This window comes from Anastrepha ludens, chromosome 6 (genome assembly GCF_028408465.1).
Source record: "Anastrepha ludens isolate Willacy chromosome 6, idAnaLude1.1, whole genome shotgun sequence".
Lineage (NCBI taxonomy): Eukaryota > Metazoa > Arthropoda > Insecta > Diptera > Tephritidae > Anastrepha > Anastrepha ludens.
The window spans coordinates 65,305,811-65,331,538 of NC_071502.1; the positions used below are offsets into that span (position 1 = coordinate 65,305,811).

General features: G+C 37.7%; 1 protein-coding gene across 3 annotated transcripts; it reads right to left on the reverse strand.

Annotated features, from left to right (window-relative positions):
• Positions 1 to 4,798: 4,798 nt before the first annotated feature.
• On the reverse strand, positions 4,799 to 25,388 carry LOC128868628 (epidermal growth factor receptor substrate 15-like 1). Of its 3 annotated transcripts, XM_054110926.1 has the most exons (13): positions 25,165 to 25,387; positions 24,781 to 25,017; positions 23,690 to 24,465; positions 23,059 to 23,230; positions 22,850 to 22,999; positions 22,702 to 22,791; positions 18,366 to 18,428; positions 17,923 to 18,120; positions 17,392 to 17,853; positions 17,106 to 17,294; positions 15,393 to 15,491; positions 7,020 to 7,527; positions 4,804 to 6,870 (listed from the first exon to the last, which is right to left on the reverse strand). In XM_054110926.1, the coding sequence occupies exons 1-13, from the start codon at positions 25,228 to 25,230 to the stop codon at positions 5,819 to 5,821; spliced, it is 4,062 nt and encodes a 1,353-aa protein (XP_053966901.1). In that variant the 5' UTR covers positions 25,231 to 25,387; the 3' UTR covers positions 4,804 to 5,818. The 3 variants fall into 3 exon arrangements, with proteins under 3 accessions (XP_053966903.1, XP_053966901.1, XP_053966902.1); XM_054110928.1 differs by lacking the exon at positions 15,393 to 15,491 and having other exon boundaries at positions 4,799 to 6,870; positions 25,165 to 25,388; XM_054110927.1 differs by lacking the exon at positions 18,366 to 18,428 and having other exon boundaries at positions 4,805 to 6,870.
• Between the last annotated feature and the right edge of the window lie 340 nt (positions 25,389 to 25,728).

The following is a 25,728-nucleotide window of genomic DNA, read 5'->3' on the forward strand; positions in this document are numbered from 1 at the left end:
TTAAGAACGAAAAAGTAGATAATCTACGTATATATGAACGTATTATAAGCTGTCAAAATAAAAAAACCTCAATAGTTCAAATTCCATACATTAGATCGACCACCCTTTACTTTCTGCAATGCAAACAGTGTTGCACCTTCTTTGCAATAACACCTAAAAACATTATCATTATATTATCCCTTGTTGTTGGGAAACTGAAAGATGTATCCTGCCAGATTTTCCAAATCGTCGTGCTCCGATGTTAACCGAACAATTTATAATCGATTTAGTTCCTTAAGGCGAATATCGAACAAGCCATTCGTAAGAGAACTATAAACCGTCACTAATATTACGTTCTCATATAAGTAGATGATCTGCTTTTTCGCGCTTAACTGAAAATCCGTAATTAAAAAGCGCGATTTCCCATACAAAATTTCTCTCCCAAAATCTGAGATTATATAATAACCCTAGATAATAACGATATTTTTCGACATACAACCCTGTGTTTTCTGTGTTATCGAAAATTATTATTACGAATGTAAGGAGAAACATCAAAATAAAAACTAAATGAAATGGATGCCGGCAAAGGAAAGAGGTCTGTAAACATAATTCTAATAAAATTTTTGTTAAATATTATAAATTAGGGTTTAATTTTACAGAAAAAATCGTGTGTCCGTAAACGTTTTGTCCTCTTATTACTTATTATAAAATGTAATATCCCATGCGCATTGTGGCCATAATTTTTTGCAACCTCAGTAAACGTGGCATATGGATTTTAACTGTTTATTATTAGCAGCCAATTAATTGCACAATTAAATTAGCTATTCCTTCTTCTTGTATTTTCTTCACATCGTTAATAATAATTAAAGAAACCAAAAACACCGAAATATTCCACCAAAATAATTTCTATGAAGAAAAACCTCTCAAAGCAGTATTATTAGCTGATTGTCAATTTTGCAGGTAATCTGCCATATGTGAACGAGTAGATTAATTTGGTGGATTTGTAGGTGATTAATGCATATGTGAACGTATTATAAGGTCTTGGAAAACTGGGTTAACACTCTGTTGATCGGTCATGAGTTAAATCGTGTTTTCACGCCCAAACGTTTTGACCGATCACAATCTAACTCGTATACTTGCCAATTCTGTTAGACTATTTTTTATTTATTATACGATCGATTCATTGCTGCATGCAATATTTAATTTTCTTTCCCTTTATTCGAGGTTTGGCCGAGCTCCTCGTCCTATTTGTGGTGTATGCCTTGATATTGCTCCACAAATGGAGAAACCTACAGTTTTAAGCCGACTCCGATCGAATCTGTGCTCTTGTGAATGATAGTCACGCACCAACACATCCGGTTAAGGCAGCTCTAGTACTTTAAAAAAGTTATAACCCTTATTAGATTTTATATTATACTCCGATTATTTGCAAAAGCTGATCTATAAGGAAAAAAAGTTTTATTTGGCGATAACAGCTTTTTACAGAACTCAGAAGTTTTTATATCCGGTGCACACTAATCCTCTAGAACTTATACCACATGGCGGCTATTTAAAACAGCGTAACGAAATCGATAAGGTTAATATGTATGTTCATGCGAAATAATTCAGAATGACGAGAGAATCAGTTTATGTAGGTTTATCCATCGAATAAAATAGCCACTTCTCAACCACATTTGTGGCATATGGTACATGGTAGCCTGGTAATCAAAATGAGCAAACGGAGAATAGCCGCATCAACTTTCTATATAATAGTTTTCAAATATACAAAAGATCTCGGTAATTAATAAAAAAAAAAATTTCCATATTTGTTGCAATAAGTACCATCACAGAAAACATCCATTATAGCCATTTCTACTAAATTTGGTTCATACGTTGCACTAAATAGGACTTTCTGATTAGCAGAGCGACGAGTTTCAACAAGAAATCAAATTGATTTAAGAACGACTCAAGGGCAAATCTCATAGTGTAATCATCGCTAGGTATGTTTAACCCTTTCGCGATATTGTTGCCATATGGCAACAGTAAACTTTAAAAAGCCGTCAACACTCTCTTGTAAAAAATATCAACTTTTTTGTTACATATTTTCAAAAATTGAAGTTTAATGGTTAAACAGAAATAAAATAAATAATAACCGCCAATTATATATCGGTAATACAACATTTTTAAAGAAAGCCTTCTGGCATATAGCACTTCACTCTGAAATTTGTATTTTGCATTTTTAGATTTTTGAGGCATTTTGGGCAAATGTTTTCAACAATTTTTGAATAAAGTATATAGAAAAATGTTCAATCTGTCATTTGGCATATAAATATTTTTTTGCTAGCAGCTTTAAAAGCTGTGCTAATTTTTAAAACTAAGCTTGTTGCCATATGGCAACAAATTTCTCGTAAGTTGTTAACTTGCATTAGATTGCAGAAGAAGTTTATTTGCGATTGAAACGAATACACAACATTTGTTGCCATATGGCAACATTAAAAAAAAATCACCTAACAAAAAAAAAAAAAAAATTATTTGTATTGTTATTGGTCCTAAAATAAATACTCAGACAAAAATTTGGATTTTTTGGATGGCGCAATAAAAAGATGTACCGAAAGGGTTAAGGCTTTAGCCCTATTTGGGGTATGTTTAACAATGCATTATAATGCGCAACATACCATTTCAGAGTGAGCAGTGCGTTCAAAAATGCAAATATGGCAGTACTGCAAATGCAACGCGTTCTTAAACGTCATTTTTGTATCAAAAGTCGTGTATTATTTGCAGCAAAAATTTTCACACTGCCAATAAATACGCTAGTACAATGTCTGATGAAAAGTGGGTATTTAATTATTTATTTTAGCTTTTAATACAAAAATTGATGAAAAATACGATATTTAAATTTTATTTTATTGTACTTTTCTTGGTTTTAGTGATTACTTTAGTACATCGGAGATAAAATTACTGCTCAGAGTCCGACTGAGCATGGAGAACGAGTTCACGTCGGGAAGGAGGAAAAAGAGCGTGCTCTGGGCTAAGGTCGTAGATGAAGTAAAAAAAGTTAATAAAGATTTAAAAATACAGATATCCCTTGTATAACGCGGTCTTATACAACGCGGTTTCGATATAACGCGATTTGGAAAAATTAGGTTTCAGTACAACGGGAAATTTAGGCTTATATAATGCGAAGGGGAAAATACATAATTATAAAATCTGGTAACACTAATTTGCGTACCACATATTTATAATATATAATGTATTTTTAATGTAAACCGGGAATTACCCTTTTTGCCTTAGATAGATAGAATAGATATTAATCTAGCACCTTATTACGAAATTGAAAAGGAGCTTAAAGAAACCACCCACCAAAAACTGATAACAGATTTTGCAATTATAAAACCAGTAGAAGAACCACAAGGTCCCAGAACGAGTTCCTTATCCAATAGCGAAAACTATGTTGAAGAAATATCTTCTGATGAAGCTATTGCTCCCCCAAAACGCCCACGTGCAAATATCTTTGAAGACAGTGAAACAGATTAATTACCATATGAAGTTTGAAGAATAACAATAAAGTTTTTAATAAACCTTTAATTTGTTTTAGTTTGTTTTCAAATTTTTTGTTTTGTGTTTTTAATTGTATTATAAAGTCTGAACTTTAGTATTGAGTTGAAATACATATATGTGCATCTGTTATTTTGTATGTATTTAATTTAAAAAAAAAAACCTATTGGAACATAACCCCCAAATTTATATGAAAACTATGTTTTAGATAACGCGGAATTACATAACGCGCAATTCTTCTGGAACGTAACTATCGCGTTATACGAGGGATACCTGTAGATAGAAACATCGCCCAGCGAAAATTTTCTAATTAACTCATCACATATAAGCGAATAAAAAAACTCCGTCGAACTCCGTCATGATTGTTTGTTGCTGTTCAACAGATGGCCATTTTATTTCACTTTTCAATTTGCATATTGCCTTAATTGTTTTGTTGAAAAGAAAATGCGCAGCTCCCTTAGCAATATCGAAGCGATCCGAAAGCTGTCGGAAAGTGACCCTGCTATTACATAACTTCCATAATGTTATGTATAAACATCTTTCTAATGGTTTCCCACAACGACCAGTCCTTGCAGTTAACCAAACTGGAGTTAAAGCTGCTTTCAAATACTTCATAAAACATTTGATTAAAAATACTGATGCAACTGGATATCAAAAACTTACCTCAAAAGTGGACCAATTCATTCGAAAATGAGAATAAAATATATCCCCGGGAAACGATTTTATTGTTTCAAAAAAAGACTTATTTTTGGGTATTTTCCGTTTTGATATTAAACTTTTTACAAGATATGTCCTTCTTTTAAGCTTTACACGGTTTTTTTTTCTTAAATTTAATAAAAGACTATCGGTTTTTTCCTCACATACATCGTCCATGACCAAACCTAGTAACAATTCCATTTTACTGCACAGCGCGTTCATAAATGCAACAAATCTATTTGCAATTTTTCAACAAATCTATCAGTTGCATGAATTGTCACATTGACAGTGCTGCCAGCGCTGCAAGTACTGCGCATTATAATGCGTTTCTGAACATAGCCTTGATCTCACCAAGCTCTCATGACAAGCAAAATGCCAACTATTGTAAGGAGTGATGGGAGGGGATCGAAGAGTCTTATTCAAAATTTAACTCTTCATAGATTACCACCTTTTCTCAAACATCAAATATCTATCTCCTGAAGGTATTACGATACAAAGACACCTTATAACACCCTTCAACTTTGGAAACAATTCAGGAACACACCGTGCTTATTTTGTTAAAAACATTTTATTGTGTGTTGTACAGTGTTGTATGTGAGAATCTTTTTAATTTTTGAAGGTTGCTATCTGAAAAGTTGTGTTAGAAAAGTGGTAAGATTCAAGCAACATCTAATAATTCATTATGAAATAACAGTAATATGAAAATATATTAAGTATTTCTTACCTTACAACAGTTGTAATTCGAGTAATAGCACTTTTGTGTTTTGCAACTTTGCGTAATAAAATATTAGGCGAATATTTATATTCATTTGTTTATGTATGCAGTATGCAGTCTTTGCATTTTTATTATAAATATTCATGTAAATGAAAAATTTGTCATATAACTAAACGAAAATAATATAATATAAAGTAAATAATACGTTTATTTTAAGTTATGGAATTGTCAGATATTTTGGTTGAGAACTAAGCAATTCGGATCAATGATTACAATTAACATAATTTTTTGTAATTTACAATCTTCGATACGTAAGTAATTTCCGACACATATTTACATATATTGTAACTTGCAATTTTCATAATTTTTTTTTTTAAGTTTCAATCAACGTTGTTATCGCAAACATATGTTTGTACGTATTATGCCAATATATATGTATGTATATGGTATTGTGTAGCTATTGTAGCTGGAATACAATGTTCGCATGCGTAATTCAATTCCAATAATTGCGACACATTTTTATACAAACAGAAAAGCTGTGTACGCAACTCAACGCAAATCCATTTCTAAGCGAAAAAATATTTAATATTCTTAATGAATAAAAATCATTCTCGTTGTAAATAAAATTATGAGTACAAAATCTGAGCAAAAACATAAACGGCATAATGATGAATGAGTAATTTATCAGCTTCATTTGAATTGTTCAACGGGCCACGCCCATATTTCTAATTATGTCTAATTTCCATTATTATGGCGAACTATCATATTCTGTTACTATATGCATCATATATACATACGTATATATAACAACGGAATACATTGAGATTAAGCAAATCTATAAATCGTATTATCGATTTCAGTATAAATTGTATCGGGCCAGTAGCTAGCATTCCTTTATTTATCTAATACACTACGCTTGAGTGCCTCCTGCAAGTCCAACTCGAATGTGTCGGCTTTAGAGTAATCAGCAGCAAATTTCTCTGAAACTTTAGTTTCTACTTCCGGATTTGACACTTTCGATAGAGTTGTGAGATTTTGTACTTTCATCAGTGATGTTGCGCCTGTTACAACCTTCGAGGACTTTGAGTCTTCGTTATTAATTAAGTTGATCGAATTATTTAGAGCAGTAGCAAAATCATTAGTAAAATTGTGACTATCACCAAATGCATCAAATTTAGCAAAATTGTTTTCTTTAGTTGTCAGTTCAGTATCAAAATTGGTCGCATTCGCATTCTTATCTTTTGTTTTAAAGAAATCATCTTCAAATGTATTGTCATTGAAATCGTCAAACATTTTAGAAGATTTAGTGATTGCTAAATTTTCTGTAGATTCTAAAGTTGTAGCGGCAACACTTTTTGAGGCACCAAAGGCATCAAATGCATCCAAATTTGTCTTGTTATCACCAAAAGCATCGAAGACATTAGCGTTTGACTTTTCAGTATTCGCGTTTGTCTTCACATCCCGATTAGAATTATTGTCAAAATTATCATTAAATGCATCGAAAAAGGAATCACTTGTATTGGTTGTGGACTCTTGAGAGCTATTACATTTAAAAGCCGCTTCCAGCTCACCAAATGCAGTCAATTTTCCTGCCGTTTTCGATTTCGGCGCCCCAAAAGCATCAAATTTGGCAAAGTTGTCAAATAGACTGCTGGAATCACCACCAACCACGCCTCCTGCTGGAAGTGGAGGGGTAATGCTTTTTGACTTCTTACTTGAACTACTAATACTACTGTGAGTACCAGCGCTAACACCTAAACCTGTTAAACCACCTGATATTGACGACTGTTGTGAAGGTACCGGACTGGGATTCAAATTGATTGCGTCGAATCGATCCAGAAATTCAGCACTAAGTGGGGTTGTACTTTTATTAATAGTTCCAAATGTTTGCGTATTTATGCTGTTGGCTAAAAAGGTCGTACTGGAGGTCTTAACTTTGTCATCATCTAAAAGAATAAGCTTGTTGAATTATATTCATATCGTATGAAAAAGCTTAGGAAAGGAAAGTATGTACATATAATATGTAGTTAATAAGGATGAATAAAATTTAAATTCAAACTACAAAGTGCAAAAGTAAAATGAATTGAAATATCACCTGATATTTCGTCCTTAAAAACCTTCTCCGGATCTGTATCATCCTCATCATCATCCGCGAATGGGTCTTTAATACTAAATGGATCCTCATATCGATAGTCCTTGAAGGGATCATCTGAGAAGTCTGTTGGACCAATAATAATAGATGCTCGACTCTCACGGGTACTTTTACCCGCAGCTGTACCGGTTGTTACTTTGGACGCCTGTTGTAGCGGTGTGATGGAACGCGTTAAATGATCATTTAGAGACGAGGACGTAGTGGATGAATTGTTGGAAATGTTTGCAATTGCCGTTAACGTGGACACTGGCGTTGATGGTGATGCGCTTGAAACGGATACTGATGGCGATGCAAATGCGGTGGTGACTGATGTGGCACTCTTTACCTTGGCGGTGGGAGTGGTCGAGGTGGTGACAAATGAACTACTACTGCTGTTGTTTGTACTGTTAAGCGACAGGAGTGCAGATGTTGATTGTGTGGGGAATGCTATAGGCGGTGGAATGTTCGAGACCTGAAGCCGAGAAAACACCAGTTCCATTGTGCATGTGCGAATTTTTATTCAACAAAACGGATGTAAATGGAAACAAAAGAAATAAAAACCAAATCATAATAAAATACAAATTTGTTAATAAATTAAAAAAAAAAGTAATAAAAAGAACATTAAAATGTAATGAATAATTCATATGTACATACATTGGCATAAAATATATACTCGTATATGTATTTGCAGATACATATAAGAAAAAACTACAGAAAACAAGCATGACTTTCTAAAAGAATCCAACACCGCAACTTACATATGTATATATGTACTTACTTGTGTACACAACTACTTACGCTTATAAGCAATTTTTATTTATCGTACATACATAAGTACACAGTAATCCAATAAGGCTTGGAACTTCGTTTGACTATGTTTTTTTTTTAGTAGGTATTATATAACAACTAAACTAACGCAGTAAACATCTTCACAATCGATATTTTATTGCCAATCAAAATCGAATGCAATGAAAAAAATTCGAAAAGGAATTTTTCATTAGTATGATTTATTTCATTTATTTTTCATATTATTTTGTGAAATGATACCATCAAATGTATTTTTACATCATTGCCATTGTCATAGTTATATTGAATTTTTATTAATAATTCCATATTCACCTCAATTTTTCATATGCTTATTAGGGCAATTTTATTTTGTTCCTTATCCCCCCCTATATATTTTTTTAATATGCGGCTATAGTTCGTCTTGTAACATACAATACAATATAATAATAAGTAATGAACGCCTTCAACGCTTAGATAAGTCTTAGCTTGCACATTCAAGGTATTGTGTGGATGCAATGTAGTCTATGAGGGAGTGTTAATTTTGCAAATATGCAATGTTGCTTAAAGGTAACTTTGATGAATGTGTGAAAACGCATGAATTTTAATTTGTACATCTTTACTAAATATATGTATGTACATATACAATCAGTGCAATAAATGGGCTGAGCTCGAGCCTTTCAACAATTTCGGGCATTTTTGCTGCAATGAATTAAGTTTTCGAAGCGAGACTGAAAAGTTGCAGTAATGGTGGATATTTACTATGTGTGTATCATTCATTGATGAATATGAAGCATAAATGTATTTATACAGAACTCGGCAAGTTAAATGTTACCTATTCAACAAGCCATAACTTCTTTGTGTTCGATTATTTTTTACGAATTTGAAAGAGAAAAATATACGAAAATAAGTAAAAAGTTCAGGATTCATTTATATCTCGATGTAAACACCTTTTGCCTTAAATATGGTCTAGGCCGATATAAAACAAGATTCGTGGTGCTCGATTGTGGTCTTACGGTATTATAGCTCGTATACTGGAATATTCTATTTTTCAAATCCTGCTCTCCAAAATGCATAAAATTTAAAAGTTCATCAGATTTAAGTATGTGGATTTCGAAAGCCATTGTGTCGAAGAAATGAAGTGCGGAACTTTTTTTAACTATTCTTGATTCACGTGCTGTGTGCGACGGTGCCAAGTCTTGTTGAAACGTTCATGGCCCACGACCGAAATGTATATGGTGTACCCACCGGTGCAAAGTAGCTTCCAAAACATTTCCCCCATAATTTTGTGAGTTTACAAATTGTTCTTATGAGGCGAACTTTTGTTGGTGTTGTGTAGTATCGTGTAATTATTGGAACTTTAAAGGCTCATTTTTGAGTATACATCAAATGCTCCGTTCAGATATCTTTAGTTCTTTCGCCATTTGATTCTCACTGCGACGAGGTTTGCGCTCTAGCCATTTCTTCACTTTTTTAGGTCCACTTCCACTATTTTTGACAATGCTACCTACATCGTTATAACATTTTGTGTGAATTAGAAACATTCGATTCCCTTAGATGTGACTGTCCTCCTGAACAATAACTGATTGCGATTTTCTAGCCAAATACAACTCAATCACACTATTCAGCCTAAATTCCATTTGATAATTCTTATTCTGCGGCTAATAAATAATTGAGATGAGTGCTATAGTAACGGATATTACTAGTGTAAGGTTGGTAGCACTTAATGTGCCGAACCCTGTATATATAACTGGCGCATTCATCCTTTGTAAGGTGCTTTCCCTCGAGACGCTTCTCCAATTTACGGCGCGAGATGCTGCCGCCTCGATAGTTATCATGAGAAGCTTCTTTTTACAGAATTGCACTCGGAGTGATCTATTAGAAAATAACCAACAGAATGGTAGTCAAGCAAAAATTCAATTTAAATTTAAATTAAAGGTCGCCTTTGGAGACTGTAGGAGACTAGAGGGATCTGGTTTTTATAAGTTTTCAATCGTTACTTAAGCGTGAATTAATACTGAGTACTGCGTTCCCACGGCAGTCGGTTCTACGTTACCGCAACGACCCGGATTTATATCCGGCCAAGGACTGTGACTTCAGCAGCATTCCCCATATATGTATGGGAATGATTATGCTGCAACAACAACAACAACCGAGTTTCTGCCATCTTTTATTATCAATATCGTCGAAGAAACTTTCTAAATTCATTTAGTGTTTATTTTTATAGCAGCCTTGCCTTAAACCGATAAACCTATTAAGCGTGTTTTTCGAAGTCATCTAACGGTGGGCCGTCGATAGAGTGACTGTGAAAATATGTATATACACACGTATACACTTCTGGATAAAATGCGTCATGGTATTTTTTATTATATTCCAGAAATGGTATCGCTCTCAACAAGTCAAGTCTCATCGTCTTAAAGCATAACCATTTAAATGCTACCACGTTTTATAAAGCGCTCCCAGCTTGGCGGACAATGGCAATTCATAGCAAGCAGCTCTCTCTTGTAAGACACAATTAGAGGAAGAAACTAGGTCAGTTCATCCATAAATAACAATCTAATACATAAATTTGTTGTAGTGAGGTGAATCCCATTTTGTCAATGCAGAATTTTGCAAACGAATTATTGTTGAAAATTGAATTAATTAAATTCTTACTGCAAAAATCAGTGTTAAAAGCCATCTACAGTGGCTCACAGCTTATTTCGTGTGGCTGTATGTTAAACTAAAGAATTGTAAAATTATTTTTATTTGATTTACTTTAAAAAAAATTTAAATGCACAATCAAAGATAAATTATTTCTAATTACAAACATGTATAAATGCATTCAAATTTTTTCTGCTTTAGTAGATTATTTACAACAAAAACAGAATACTAGGTAAATTGACGTCACAGCTTATTTCGTGTGTTCACTTTTACCGTTATCGGCGCCAGTAAACCGGTTAGCAATTATAGGAAATTTGTTTTGCATAGTATATTAGATTATATCCTTATTTAGTTTATACATTGAAAATAGTCGGTTGTCCAGCTTAATTTAAAAATACCGTGATGGGTCGTCGTACGTCGATTGAAAGGCGCGAATTAGTGATTACGCATTACAAAAATGGAAAGTCGCAGAAAAAAATTGCTGAAATTGTAAATTTAAGTACTTCCACAGTACAGTACATTATTCAACGCTTTTCTCGTGAAAAAAGAGTGGTTGACAAAGGCCGCCAAGCTCCAAACGAAATTTTTACAGAAGCTGATGAAAGGTGGATATTAAGAAAAATTAAAAAAGACCCACGAATTAGTGCGCCAGCTTTGACAAAAGAGGTTGAAAAAGTATTTGATAAGTCATGTAATCCTGAAACAATAAGAAGAATTCTGGGCAAAGCTGATTTCCATGGTCGTGCAGCTCGAAACAAACCGTTTGTTAATGAGCGTAACAGAAGATTAAGGGTGGAGTTTGCCGAAAACCATGTTAATAAAGACCAAACATTTTGGAATGACGTTATTTTCGCCGACGAAAGCAAATTCAACCTCTTTGGTTCCGATGGAAAGTCTTTCGTTTGGCGTAAGCCCAACGCGGAGCTGGACCCGAAGAATCTGCGTGATACAGTAAAACACGGTGGGGCCATGTAGTGGTTTGGGGCTGCATGTCAACAGCTGGTGTCGGAAACTTGGTTTTTATCGACGAAATTATGGATAAAACAGTTTATTTGAATTTATTAAAAAATAATTTACTACAAAGTGCTGAAAAATTAGGCATTCGGGACAGGTTCAGGTTCTATCAGGACAATGATCCGAAGCATAAGTCGGAATTAGTGCACCGGTGGCTTATATGGAATTGCCCTCATGTGGTAAAAACGCCAGCACAATCACCTGATCTCAATGTAATTGAGAATTTAAGGAATATTCTGGATCAAAAAATTAGAAAACATAACATAAGCAACAAACAAGTTCTAAAAACAGCATTGCAAGTGGAGTGGGAGAAAATATCTCCTGAATACACTGGAAAACTTGTTAGCTCCATGCAATCCCGGTTAAAAGCTGTATTAAAAAAAAAAGGCTACCCTACAAAATATTAGATTAGTAAAAACATAATAAATTAAAAAAAAAATCATGTTTTTTCTAGTTTGGTTAAGCACACGAAATAAGGTGTGACGTGGATTTACTTATAATTTAGATTTTGCTGTAAATATATTACTTAAGAAGAAATAATTTAAGTTTATTTATGTATGTTTGTAACAAGAAATAATTTATCTTTGAATGTACGTTTAAGTTTTTTTTCTAAATAAAGTTTATACAAAAATATTAAACTTTTTTATTTTGATAAACGGGCACACGAAATAAGCTGTGAGCCACTGTATGTATATAACTAATTTCAGCACTAGCGCAAAATTACAGTAGGTTAGTTGAGGCAGAACAAGCCTGTCGAGTTAAGCACTTAGGCGACTGGCTGAAACTTCTTCAATTGTTTAAAAGAATTTGCTTGATTGTACATGCATCAGCTTCTATGCAAAATATGGTCGGATGAAAGCATGCCTGCCGATTGGAATTTAAGTGTGCTCTGCCCAATCCATACGAAGGACGATGCTGCAATCTGTGCTAAATACCGCGGGATTATCGCCTATAAGGTTCTAGCGAGCGTATTGTGTGAAAAGCTGAAGCCCACCGTCAACCAACTGATTGGACCTTATCAGTGTGGCTTTAGACCTGGAAAGTCTACCATCGCCAAATCTTGGAAAATACCCATGAAAGGAGAATCGACACAAACCATCTTTTCGTCTATTTCAAAGCTGCATTCGACAGTACGGAAAGGAGTTACTTGTATGCCGCGATGTCTGAATTTGTCCCCACAAAACTAATACGGCTATGCAAGATGACGTTGCTCAACACCAGCAGCGCCGTCAGAATTGGAAGGAAGGAGCTCTCCGAGCCGTTTGATACCAAACGAGGTTTCAGACAGGGTGACTCGCTGTCGTGTGACTTCTTTAATCTGATGTTGGAGAGCATCGTACGAGCCGTAGAACTTAATCCCTCAGGCAGAATATCTTATAAGAGCGTACAATTGTTGGTGTATGCCGATGATATCGATATCATCGGCCTTAACAACCGCGCTGTTAGTTCTGCCTTCTCCAAACTGGATAAAGGGGCAAAGCGAATGGGTTTGATAGTGAACGAGGACAAAACGAAATACCTCCTGTCTTCAAACAAAAAGTCGGCGCACTCGCGAATCGGCACCCACGTCACTGTAGACAATTATAATTTCGAGGTTGTAAAAGATTTCGTTTATTTAGGAACCAGCATTAACACCGATAACAATGTCAGCCTTGAAATCCAACGTATAATCTCTCTTGCCAACAAGTGCTACTTTGGACTAAGTAGGCAACTGAGCAGTAAAGTCCTCTCTCGACGAACAAAACTGAAACTCTACAAGGCTCTCATCATGCCCGTCCTAACGTATGGCGCAGAAGCTTGGACGATAACAACATCCGATGAAGCGACGCTTGGAGTGTTTAAGAGGAAGATTCTGCGTAAGATTTTTGGACGGCGAATATCGCAGGCGATGGAACGATGAGCTGTATGAGCTTTACGACGACATAGACATAGCACAGCGAATAAAGATCCAGCGGCTACGTTGGCTGGGTCATGTCGTCCGAATGGATACAAACGCTCCGGCTTTGAAAGTATTCGATGCGGTAACAGCTGGTGGTAGCAGTTGGTCGGCCAAAATCGCGAAAGCGGTTATCGCGCCAATTAAGAAGAGAAGATTCACACAATCGCGAAACTTCTCAGCGGAGTTTAGCCCAAAATTGCTTGAATATTCTATGCATACATATGAACATATATATTTTTAGTCAATATGTATAAATAGAATTTTTAGATTCGGTCAAGGACTGATTTCAAATTCGGTCAAGAACTGCCACATCAAAAGCATCCGCAAAAATTATTGTGAGTCCTTGATAACAACAAAAAATCAAAGTTTAAAAAAAATTAACTGTTTGAAACAATAGGAGTTGGTTTCGGGTATTGTATCTTACTTTTCTAGCATAATATTTTTCATAACACTGTAACAATAATTTAATTCGAAAAACTAATGAGTTGTAAATGGCAATTTTCAGTTTTTATGGAAGAAAACGTTACTTATAACGTTTTTCAAATCATCAAATGAGTACAAAAAATGAAGTCTAACCTACGCTCGACATAAATTAATTAAGCAAGGCTTAGAGTACCATAATAGAACACATAATTTTATATATGTAGTTAAATACTTATTTCAGAGCTAACACATTTTTTTTTTGTTTTTGTTCTTTGTTATAAATAATACATTTTGTTAATGGAATGCTTGTTGTGTTTATAAATACAAGTTCCTCTATCATTACCCTCTTTCTCAAATGAGTTAATAAATGTTATACTATATATGTGTGTATGTATAAAAGAAAAATATTATTAGTGCATATATTTATGCGTATTTCTATTCGTTAACTACGCAGCATAAATTTGCGAAAACGAAGAAATATGCTTACAACACTCAAACGAAAGCTTTCCTTTGTTCACAATGTATAGCAGTAGATCTGGTTAGGTACGAGAACGAATGTAATACGAGTATTGTATGTCAAATACTAGTGGGAACATGATAATATCGAATTATAATTGTTATTCATTTTCATAATGCAATTTACCTATAGTTTTGGAAATTTTCGAACTCTTTTCATTATTATTTGTATTTAAATTAGCTAAGAGTATTAACGATTTTTTTGTTTATCTTATGTTTCACTTCCTTTTTCTAAGTAGATTGTTAGGTTAATGCGTGAGTAATGGTATGCAATTGTTTATCTTTTTGTTGATAAGAAAAAACACTTATAGTTAAATAACTCTTTCTTAATATTTATATAAACGTGATTGAGAATATGATGTTCACTGAAAATAGAGTTTCAGAAAATGGAAGCGCACTGTTAGTCTCATCGGTAAGTTGAACACAAGGTTGAAAAAGTTAATAAAAAATTTTAACTAGGAAGGCTGACTAGTAAACATCTTTGTATTGTATTTTACAGTAACAGCAAAACGAAAAACAATACTGACAACCAAAATTTAAAGAACTGATGAAAGGTGCTTGAGTAATTTATTGGATTTATACATAAGTATGTATGTATGTATGTGCGAAATTTGGGCATACCATGTATGATTTATATTAAAAAAATAAGTTATAATATGTTATAACGAAATTAAAACATAAAGTTTTCGCTAAGACTTGGAGAATACTCTTCGCACATTTTAAATGAAAATACTTTGATATTACCTTTTTTTTTTTGAATAATAATTTTTATCGAAAAATAGTGTTAAATTTTATTTGTTAGCAAAATTTGTTAAGAACAAAACATAAGGCATAAAACATAACTAACCACTACTTAAAAGAAATCAAAATATTATTTGTACAACTGATGTTAAAAATGTTAAAAGCAAATAACAAAAGGTGTTGTTGGGTTATGTCTAAGGGATATGTTAGTGGCATTGTGGTTGTGTGGCATGCATGCATTACCAACGATCCCAACGTACTGTAAAATTGCTACCAACCTTATTGTCGAAATCTGCAAAGTCAGCAAAGCCACCACCTCCGCTAGATGTATTCGATCCGAAAGCATCCGCAGATGGTTGAGCAGGTCGTGCGGGTCCCTACAATAAAAAAATGCTCAGTAATAATGACCCTCGTGGTAAACTTTACCAATTAATGAGAATATGGATGGTTTTTTTTATTGTTGTGATAGCAGTATAAAAGTTTTTGCGAGAATGCTACTAAAATGGCAGCCTATGGCCAGATATAAATCCAGATTGTCATAGAATACTTAGTCCTGCCAAAAGTTCTGTTACAAGTTAAGTCCGTTATACATAGATATGAAATTATAATACTTTTTTTAAATTTTATTTAATCATGTAAATACTAAAAAACAAAATTTTAAATTTTCATTCGAAATGGTCATCATTTGCTTTTACACAAGCCTTCAAACGATTAGGCCATTCGGGTATTGCAGCACGCACGGTTTCCATATTTCTCTGAGCTCTTCAAATCGCCAAGTTCTCCGATTCTGACCACAAACTGTAGTCCAATGGATTCAGATCTGGATTTCAAGACGGCCTATCTTCTGCGGCTATGAACCCAGTAATATTATTTTTTAGCCATTGCCGAGTGCCTTTCGCCTTATGGACTGCAGCGGAATCTTGATGGAAGACTGCTTCTTTTCTCATCTGTTAAAGGAATATGGCCGTTGACCGCCTGCCACCAAAGAAGCTGCTTACATCTGTCGAGTCTAATTTTCTTCAAGCGTGTTGTCAAAAGATTACCAGTTGAGCGACGGAAGGCTTTCATATGGAGATCATCTCTAATTAGTCTTGACGTCCATCTGGTCGATACATTCATTTCCCTAGACATGATTTTCTGCCTTCTAGGGGAATTTCAGTGAATTCTTTCTAGAACGGCTTTTATGGCTGCACTGGTTCGAGCCACGCGAGGACGACCACTTCTTTTTCTGTCTGTCACTTCAGGCGTTTGGGAAAAACGATTGATTCGGCGGTAAACAAACATAATCGAAATATTAAATGTTTTCAGCAATTCGTAAATCTCACTTGCACTTTTACCACACTTTTGTAATGCAATCTCTGCAATGCGATTTACCTTAGCTCCCCACTCCATTGTTAATAAGCGAAATTTGCCACGAAACTGAGTATAATTTATGAGAAGGCACAAAAGCAAAATATAACGGAACTTTTTTCTGGGAATTTGTTTTCGCCATATGCGTTGTAAAATTTGTCACAGAATTTAAGGCAAGAATAACTATATAGAGGTGTAAAAGTTTGACAATCTTCGAAACAACCAGTGGTTAGGTGCCAATTTAAGATGCGGGCATACATACTGATAGTATTCTACAACTAATAAAGGAAAAGCTAAGGAACGTTATCATAAAAATAATTTGGTTAACCTGCATAGAGCTCATGGTATGCCATATTGAGGACTTTTGGAAAAACAACTAAAAACCACTCAACATGTTTTCCAGCCGTAAGCTGCAGGGCTTTAATGCAAGTTCAAATTATTAATCTTCCAAAGCTGCTTCTTTAGAGCCCTTCTTAATAAAAGTTGAATTCAAATATTTAATTTGTATATGAAAGATCAAAGTATGATGAAGTGCAATGGGTTGTGCTTTCAAAAATCCACAGATAGGTTTACGGATAATTTCAACTACTGTGTTAAGAACATGAACATATAACTACTGATTTAAGTTTGGCTTTACTCACTTGCATTGGACGAGGTGGTGCTGGTCGCGGTGGTGGCACCTTCGATTTCTTTGGTGGCAATGCTGGGCTTGGCGATTCAGGCCTTGGAGGTGGTCCCGCCTTTTGAGTATTTGGGCTTAACACCTGTCCTTGGCCCGTAGGTGCATGCAATGCGGCAAACGGATCACTTCCAAAGTCATCTTTACCCGGCTGCTTAGAAAGGTAGATTACAAATTTGTATAGAAATATTTTATAAATAAAATGTGTAAAATGCTATGTAAAATATTGTAATTAAATAAGAATATACCTCGGGCGTTACAGCATTGCTAGGTTTATTTCCACTGAATGCATCACTGCCAAACGGATCGGTTTGTGGCTGATTGAAGCCGCTGTTGTTGCCAAATGCATCGAATCCGCTATCGCTGAATCCAGTGTTGGCTGTAAAGCTGTCATCAAATCCACTTCGACCAATATTAACATTATTAGCCGCAAACGGATCATTACTGAAGCCATTACTGACAAATCCGTTTGTGTTCGAAGTTTTCGTTGCCGGTGCTGCGGTACTATTTTCATCAAATGGATCGTCCGCTTTAGGTTCTTCAACTTTCTTTTCGAGCGTTTGACGAGCTTCGCTGAAGTCTGGTTCGATTTTTAATTGATACTCTGAAACTAACTCGGTGTCTTGATTTGAGATGGCCGCTCGACACATCAGCAATGCATCAGTCATTTGCCGCTGAGTCTCCATTAATTGTGTAACCATAGAACGTACCTGTGGGGTTAATTGATAAATAACTGTGTGAAGTTGTTTCGGCTAATTTTCCTTTTTTAGCGCACATACCGAACTTATTTGTAATTGGGTGTTTTGTAGGTGTTGTGTTAGCTTTTGTAATTCGCGATTATTTTGGTCATACTCTTTCTGCAACGCAGCCTCCTCATCTTTTAGCTTTTGCAACTCAGATCGCTTTGCATTCAGTTCACCCTCCTGCTCGTTGATAGTTTCCTCCTGTTTCTGGCATTGTTCGCGTATTTTATTGACCTGCAAGTAAGATTTTCTTATAAATATTGTTTCTAGACTAAAAAACAGAACAAACTATGTACATGAATATATAAGTACATGGAGTAGTGCATTTTACATTACCAATTAGGCAAATCTCTTATGAAATATTTAAAGGAACACATCGACGATGCACGCTCAAGGTAAAAAATATAATATATGTATAACGAAACCCAACAAAACAATAACAAAACATATCAGCAAAATCATAAATAAAACAAACAAACCTGATTTCTTATTTGGAATATATCTAAAGTCATGTTTGCTAGTACCGTCTGGTAATCAATGCTCTAATTAGTAAAATTTTTTAGTTTATACCCATATGTGAGCAAGGATGCCAATGTTTGGTAGGATTTGGTAGTTAAAGTGGTTGGATGGTGCAAAGGAATGAGGAGCAATAATGTGGAGCACACACGTACGGCGAAGATACATATGTATGTAATAAAAATGTGTGCACCAATTTTAACGTTTTTCACATATGAAAGAAATAAAAAATAAATTTCAGTTTAAATTAAATATAAAATCATACTTTCATATAAATTCATTCATTTGCCAGCAAACATGTTTTCTTATACTATAAAAATAGATCAGCATCAAAATTAGTATATAAGATTTAGTTGTTGTTGTTGTTGTAGCAGTATCTTCACCCTGTCAGTGTAGTGTAAATTACCGGTCGTCTTCGTCTAGCTCATCTAACGGTAGGCCCAGGAAACTGGCAGTTTCGACGGGTTGGGTCCAGAGGGAGAGAGGTGTTAGATGAGTGGGCTTGATGGGGCATGTGAAGAGGTGGTTAGTGTCGTGCGGGGTACCTTCACATGCAGGACATATGTTTAGTATGTCGGGGTCGATTCTGGATAGGTAGGAGTTTAACCTGCTACAATATCCAGAACGTAGTTGTGCCAAGATTACGCGGGACTCTCGAGGAAGCTGGAGCTCTTCGTCTGCGATAGGTGGCGGTTGGACTCCGATAACGGCATTCGGGGGTCGGAAGCTTAGGAAGGTGGTAAGTGTCTCCCGATGAATGTCGTTTATAGCCTGTCTGTATACTGTCCGATCCTGGAGAGGTCTGTCCGTTTTGTCCTGGATCTCGTCCACGTAGTTGAGGAAGTGTCTCCTGATGTGCCTGGGAGGTGGCTCAGGCTCGAGCAGGTGTCTGCATGGGTGAGGCCTACGGTGACACCCAAGCAGGAACTGCTTGCCGAGCATTTTGTTATGCTCCTTAACCGGGAGCATGTGCGCCTCGTCATGTAAATGGTGGATAGGGGACATCAGGAGACATCCTGTCGCGGTCCTGATGGCAGTATTCTGGCAGGTCTGAAGCTTCGTCCACTGCGTATCACTGGTTCCAGGCGACCAGACAGGCGCGGCATAGTTCAGAACCGGTCGGCCTATTGCTTTGAAAGTCGACAGCAACATTTCTTTGTCTTTGCCCCAAGTGCTGCCGGCAAGCGACTTGAGGACCTTGTTGCGATTCTGTACTCTCGTTGCAATAGCGGTTGTGTGCGCCGAAAAGGAGAGCAAGCTGTCAAAGGTGACTCCCAAAATTCTGGGGTTGTTTATCGTCGGAATTGGGGTATCGTCGACGTGTACCTGAAGTGGCAGCTTGACCTCCTTTGTCCAGGTGGTAAATAGGGTCGCCGTGGATTTAGTGGGAGAAAGTTTTAAGTTTCTCGCAGTGAAGAAGCGAGAAAGGCTGGCGAGGTAGTCGTTTACTTTTGAGCATAGGCCATCAATGTCATTGCCCGACGCCATTATCGTGCAGTCGTCGGCATATGAGACCAGTGAGACTCCCTCTGGTGGCTGGGGGAGTTTCGAAATATAGAAATTAAAAAGCAAGGGTGAAAGGACACCACCCTGCGGTACTCCTTGCTTTATTTTTCTCTGTTTTGAGGTTTGATCTCGAAATACTACCGACGAGTGACGACCACTCAGGTAGTTCGCGGTCCACCTCTTCAGCCCTGGCGGGAGTGTCGACTGTAAAATGTCATCTAGTAGCGTGGCGTGGCTGACTGTGTCGAAAGCCTTTTGTAGGTCCAACGCTACTAGGACAGTCCTCTCGCAGGGGCGGTTTTGGTTAAGGCCGCGGTTTACCTGGGTGTTTATGACGGTGAGTGCCGTGGTGGTACTGTGCACTCTACGGAAACCATGCTGGTGTGGGGCTGGAGTCAGGTGTTGAGTGAGGAGTGGGAGTAGAAGGGCCTCAAGTGTCTTCACTACTGGTGAAAGGAGAGTTATCGGACGATAAGACTCCCCTTGGTTGGCGGGTTTCCCAGGCTTCAGCAGTGGGACCACTCTCCCTAATTTCCACTTATCAGGAATGATGAGAGTGGCCATAGACAGGTTGAAGACCTTTGTGAGATATTCTACTCCCAATGGACCCAGCTTTTTCAGCATCAGCATGTTTAGTCCGTCGGGGCCAATGGCTTTTGATGGTTTCATGTGTTTGATGGCCCCCTGAACCTCGTCGCTGGTGAAAGTAAGCGGTGCACTGTTGTAGGGCAGTTTGTGCAGCCGTCTGGTGGCACAACGTTTGGATCTGTCGACCGGAGGATGCAATATAAATTGCCGGCTAAAGTAGCTCGCGCATCTCTTCGGGTCCGACGAAGTACGACCGTTGAAGGTGATATCCACCTTGTCGTTGTGCTTCGTCGGGTTCGACAGGGACCTTACGGTGGACCAGAGCTTGCTCACACCAGAGGTGAAATTACAGGACTTCAGATGCTCTACCCATTTGGTCCGCTTATGTTGGGTGACCAGTTGCCGGATCTCCAAATTGAGATCCTTTATACGAGGATCCCCGGGATCGGCCTGGCGTAGACGGTCACGCTCGTTTGCCATAACGGCTGCTTCGGCTGGGAAATTGGGACGTAATTCCCGGATCCGTCCAGCAGGTATGAAGCGAGCCGCGGCGGCTGTAATCGCCTTGCGGAGTGCGCGTTCGCCTGCGCGCACATCGGTGGGAGTGGGTAGGGCTGCGAAGATGTTCTCAGTAAATTCCGCGAATCTGGTCCAATCAGCTTTGTTAAAGTTGATATATGACCGGTGATCCGCGGAAACAAAATCGGCGGGTCTCTCGATCGAGATGATAATGGGCAAGTGGTCTGATGCAAGCGATAGCATAGGTCGCCAGGTTATGCTATTTATCAGTCCAGCGCTAGCAATTGTTATGTCAGGCGAGCTGCTACAATTGCCCACTACCCTAGTGGGGGCGTCGTCGTTTACAGTGCTGAACGTCGAATCGTCTATCTGCTCTGCCAATAGCTGTCCCCTACGATCATTTGGCAGGCTTGAATGCCAAAGATCGTGATGCGCGTTAAAGTCACCTACTACCAATCGGTTTTCTCCCCTGATGAGCGCACCAATATCGGGGAGATATCCTGCCGGGCAGCAGGTGACAGGGGGTATATAAATATTGTAAATTTCGAGCTCGGCATCGCCTGACCGGACAGCTATACCTTGACGTTCTAAGGTGCTGTCCCTGCGGTCGATGCCTTCATCAATAAGACGATACTGCACTGAATGGTGTACTATGAACGCTAGGCCACCACCGTTGTCTCGCTCGCGGTCCTTTCGGTGCACGTTATAGCCGTCCCTGGTAATCAGGGGGGAGCTAGCGTGCAGTTTTGTCTCTTGGACCGCAGCTATCTTAATTCCGAACCGACTCATGAAGTCGACTATCTCGTCAATCTTACTCGTTAGTCCGTTGCAGTTCAGTTGCAAAAGCTTGAAGCTTCGCGGGAGCGTCGTCGTAATTCGGGGGGTGAGGGATGCGTGATGTTGTCTGCGTTGGTCCTGCTGTGCGTTCCGCAAAATGGGGAGTGGCCTGATGTTGTCGGGTGGCCGCGCCACGGTGGGCGGTTGCGGGTGCAGAGCTCTGCAGCAGGGGGCAACGTAGTCACGTGTCCACTCACGGGTGGTGTGCAGGCCGGAGCACCTCCGAAAGTGACACCAGACACTGCAAGAACTGCATTGGACAGTTGTCAGGTTCCGAGGTACTACGGTCTGGCACACGGAGCAGACTGTGCGGGGGACCAAGAGCTGCTGGTTTGTCCCCGCACTGGGGTAGGAGCAGGAGGGTTGTGGGTTGGAGAGGGAGTCGTGTTGCTCTTGGGGGCTCCTGGCCGTTGAGGTGTTGTTAGTGGCGGCAGTGTGATGTGCCGGCACTGAGGGCAGTGTCGCCGTAGAGGCGGTGACCGCCTGTGAGCGGGAGCAACACGTGGCCACATACCTTGTGGACCACTCCCTGTGAGTCTTAAGGCCTGAACAGGTCTTAAGATGGCACCACCCGTTGCACTGGTTACACCTAACCGAGGTGGAGTTCGGGTGGAGCCGTTTGTGGCAAATGCAGCAGTAGAATACTTCAGGTCCGGGGTTGGGTTCGACGCCAGCCCGGAAGAGAAGTATTTGGAGCAAACTGGCTGCAATGAGTTGCTCCTGTGACGAAAGGTTTAGGGTAAAATACGGTGCACTAGACAGGGCTAGTGTACTGGGGCGGCAGCCCTTGGTCGGGAATAAAAACCCGAGTCATTCCGGTAACGTAGAACCGTAAGATTTAGTACTTGCCTGTGCTTTCAAGTCGTCCAACCGTTTCTGTGCTTCCCCGCGTTGATTCTCTAATTGCTTTAGTGTGGCAGACAATGTATCTAATTCGCTCTGAAATCAAATAATACTGTAATTAAAGTATTTTATTTAAAATTATTATAATGCCAACCTGTAAGCTACGAACTTCTCCGGATTTTATGCGAATATCTGCCTCTTTCTGTGCGATTTCTGTTTCCAAAGCACGGCGCTCTTTGGCAAGTTCTTCGATTTCCTTTGAAATCATTTCTAGCTCAGGATTAGAATATGCCGGTTTTGGTTCCTACGCAAATGATTTTGTTTCTATCAATAAATGAGTGCATTTTTTGAAAATAAGTTTACTTGTGGTTGCAAATCCACGCCAGATACAGTGCTACGCATAGACGGTGGTACCATATTGGCTGTCAGTACTTGCGGAGGCTCAATGTTTTTTTGTTTACGTTCCACCATCCACATTGCCAAGGCAAATTGCTCGAATGTCAACTTGCCCGATTGATTTGTGTCACAAAGCGCCCTAAAAAATTGTATAATTTATTTTCATTAAAAGGAAATTTACGAGCTAGCAGGGCAAAACGAAAAAGCATAGCGTTATTACAGGTTTTGGGCTTTCCAATCGCAATGCAACTTGAATAGACTTAACATTTATCACACTCAAGCGCAAAACTTCTTGGTTCCAGTGAGATGTTTAAATAAATAATTAGTAATAATTATAGCTTCGAATCCATCCTAATTAAAGTTGAATTAAAATACTAACTTATCTTTTATTAACGAAATTTGCTAATGTCAAATTAGTTCTTTAGTCAACAGATCACCAATATATGTACATATACTCGTATAAATGTGCACCATTAAATAGGATTTTACTAATTTACTTTTTACTCAACCGTGTAAAAGAACATCACTTTACTCTTACTATTTGCCGCTTTTGTTCATCATTAGAATAGATATAAACTTATAATGGAATTATACCCACCAAATATGCGCTAAACAGTTTTGTGGCACTCCCGATTGTAAAAACACATTCTTTACTTCGAGTCCTGATACAAGCCCATCTTTGTCTCGATCTGATTCCCGGAATGTTATTTCAAAGCGTTTCAATTCAGTTGGGCTAACAACCCAATCAGCGCTAGCTGTTACTGAAGGTGGCGCGCCAATAGGTATAAGAGGATCTGTTGATATAAGAGGCTGTGGTTGCACACCACTAGCACCTACGGGTGGAACACGTGTCATTGTTGGTATCGCAACAGGCAGCGGTGGTATAGCTGGTGGAGGTGCTATATCTTTAGGAAAGTTGGCTACAAAACCACCATCGCCAAACCCTTCGCCACTAGGTGCACGCGGCATCGTAGCATTATTACTTGCAACAGACGGCGGAGCTGGTTTTGGAGGTGGACCTCCGCCTGGCTTGCGCAACTCTTGTGGTAGCACATCTGGTACAGTGCGCTTTTCCAGTGTCTGGTAGACTAGGTGCATGGCTACGATAAATTCGTGCTTGTCCAAGTTACCATCCTTGTCCTGGTCAGCTAAATCCCAAATTTTCCCCAAAGTGTCCATTGGGAGTTTCGAGTCCATGAGTACGCCTTTGACTTTGTTTCCAGCCAACATTCCATTAACAGGTTTCAAGGTCTCGAACAGTTGTTCATACTTCAAACGGTCAATAACACTTATGGACCAATCGCCGCTTGTAATACCACCACTCGAAACTGGCACAGTTTGAATGCGAGGTGGCATAATTTTTGGAATATCGCCCTATATAAACAATAGATATTTAGTAAATTTAAAGTTTTGCGATATCTTATATTTATTAAGCAACATTTAAGTTATGTTAAACGAAATACTCGTAAGTACATATGCAATAAAGGCACATATATACATAACGAATTGCAGTGACGTCAAATTCGCTTACATATTTGGCACAAAAATTCTTAATTAGGACAGCTAATAAAACAGAAGCAATCTAATTATATGTAAAAGTTAAACTCATCTATATCATCGTTTCCATAACCGCGATTGTGTAATCTACTCAAATTTAATCAATTATGATTATTACTATAACATACTTACCACTTTCGGTGGATTCAGTGTATCTGTATAGATGTTGCTCATATTAATTACTTGACCTGCTTGAGCCAGAGAGACGAGTTTTAATGCAACGAAGAAACCAGGCTTATCCAGAAACCCCTTTCCGTCAGGATCTGACAAATCCCAAACCCGACTCAGCACCACATCACTAAGACCAGATTTTTTCAAAAATTTCGCTGCCGTCATCGCTTCAATAGCACCAGAACCTTTAGGGTCAATCTACCCAATTAGACCGAACAAGCACAAGAACACAAACACCAATTAATTTTCGAAGCATAAAAAAGTAAAAATCAATAGGCGTATCCGCTACACACTGTAGTTATACGCAACAGAACACCGTTTTTCATGTATACCCCTATACCATACCTGTTTGTAATATGCCTCATAAATGGCACCGTGCTTGCCGCACAATTTCGCGAAGTCTAAATTCATTTTTTAAATCCAGTGCACTGTTCCTCGCTCGAAAACAACTTCAACGGCAAATTTATCAGGATTATGAAGATACGCCACAACTTTTGCTCATTCAAGAATAAAACTTTTCCAAATTCTCTTATCACAAAATCGATAAACAGAAAAATTCTGACAGTTGTAAATCGATTTTGCGTTAACATACATAATGCAAAGATGCACCTAGAGTAGAGTTGCTTCGGAGTACATCAATCTAATTAGAAGCGAATTTGAATTTAATCGAATTGAATATTGTAGCATAAATGGATGAAAAAAAAACTATTTAAAACATTTTTTTTTCTTCTTTAATTTTTTTAAAACATGAGAATACTTTACATCAAGATGTGCAATTATATGGATATTATAGTTTACTTCAATACAAAAAAAAATACAAAATGAAATAATGGAAAAATATGTTAATATACCTCAAATGGAATATGCAACTCTGAAGTAAAACCTCTATTGTACTTTTTGCTAATTTAT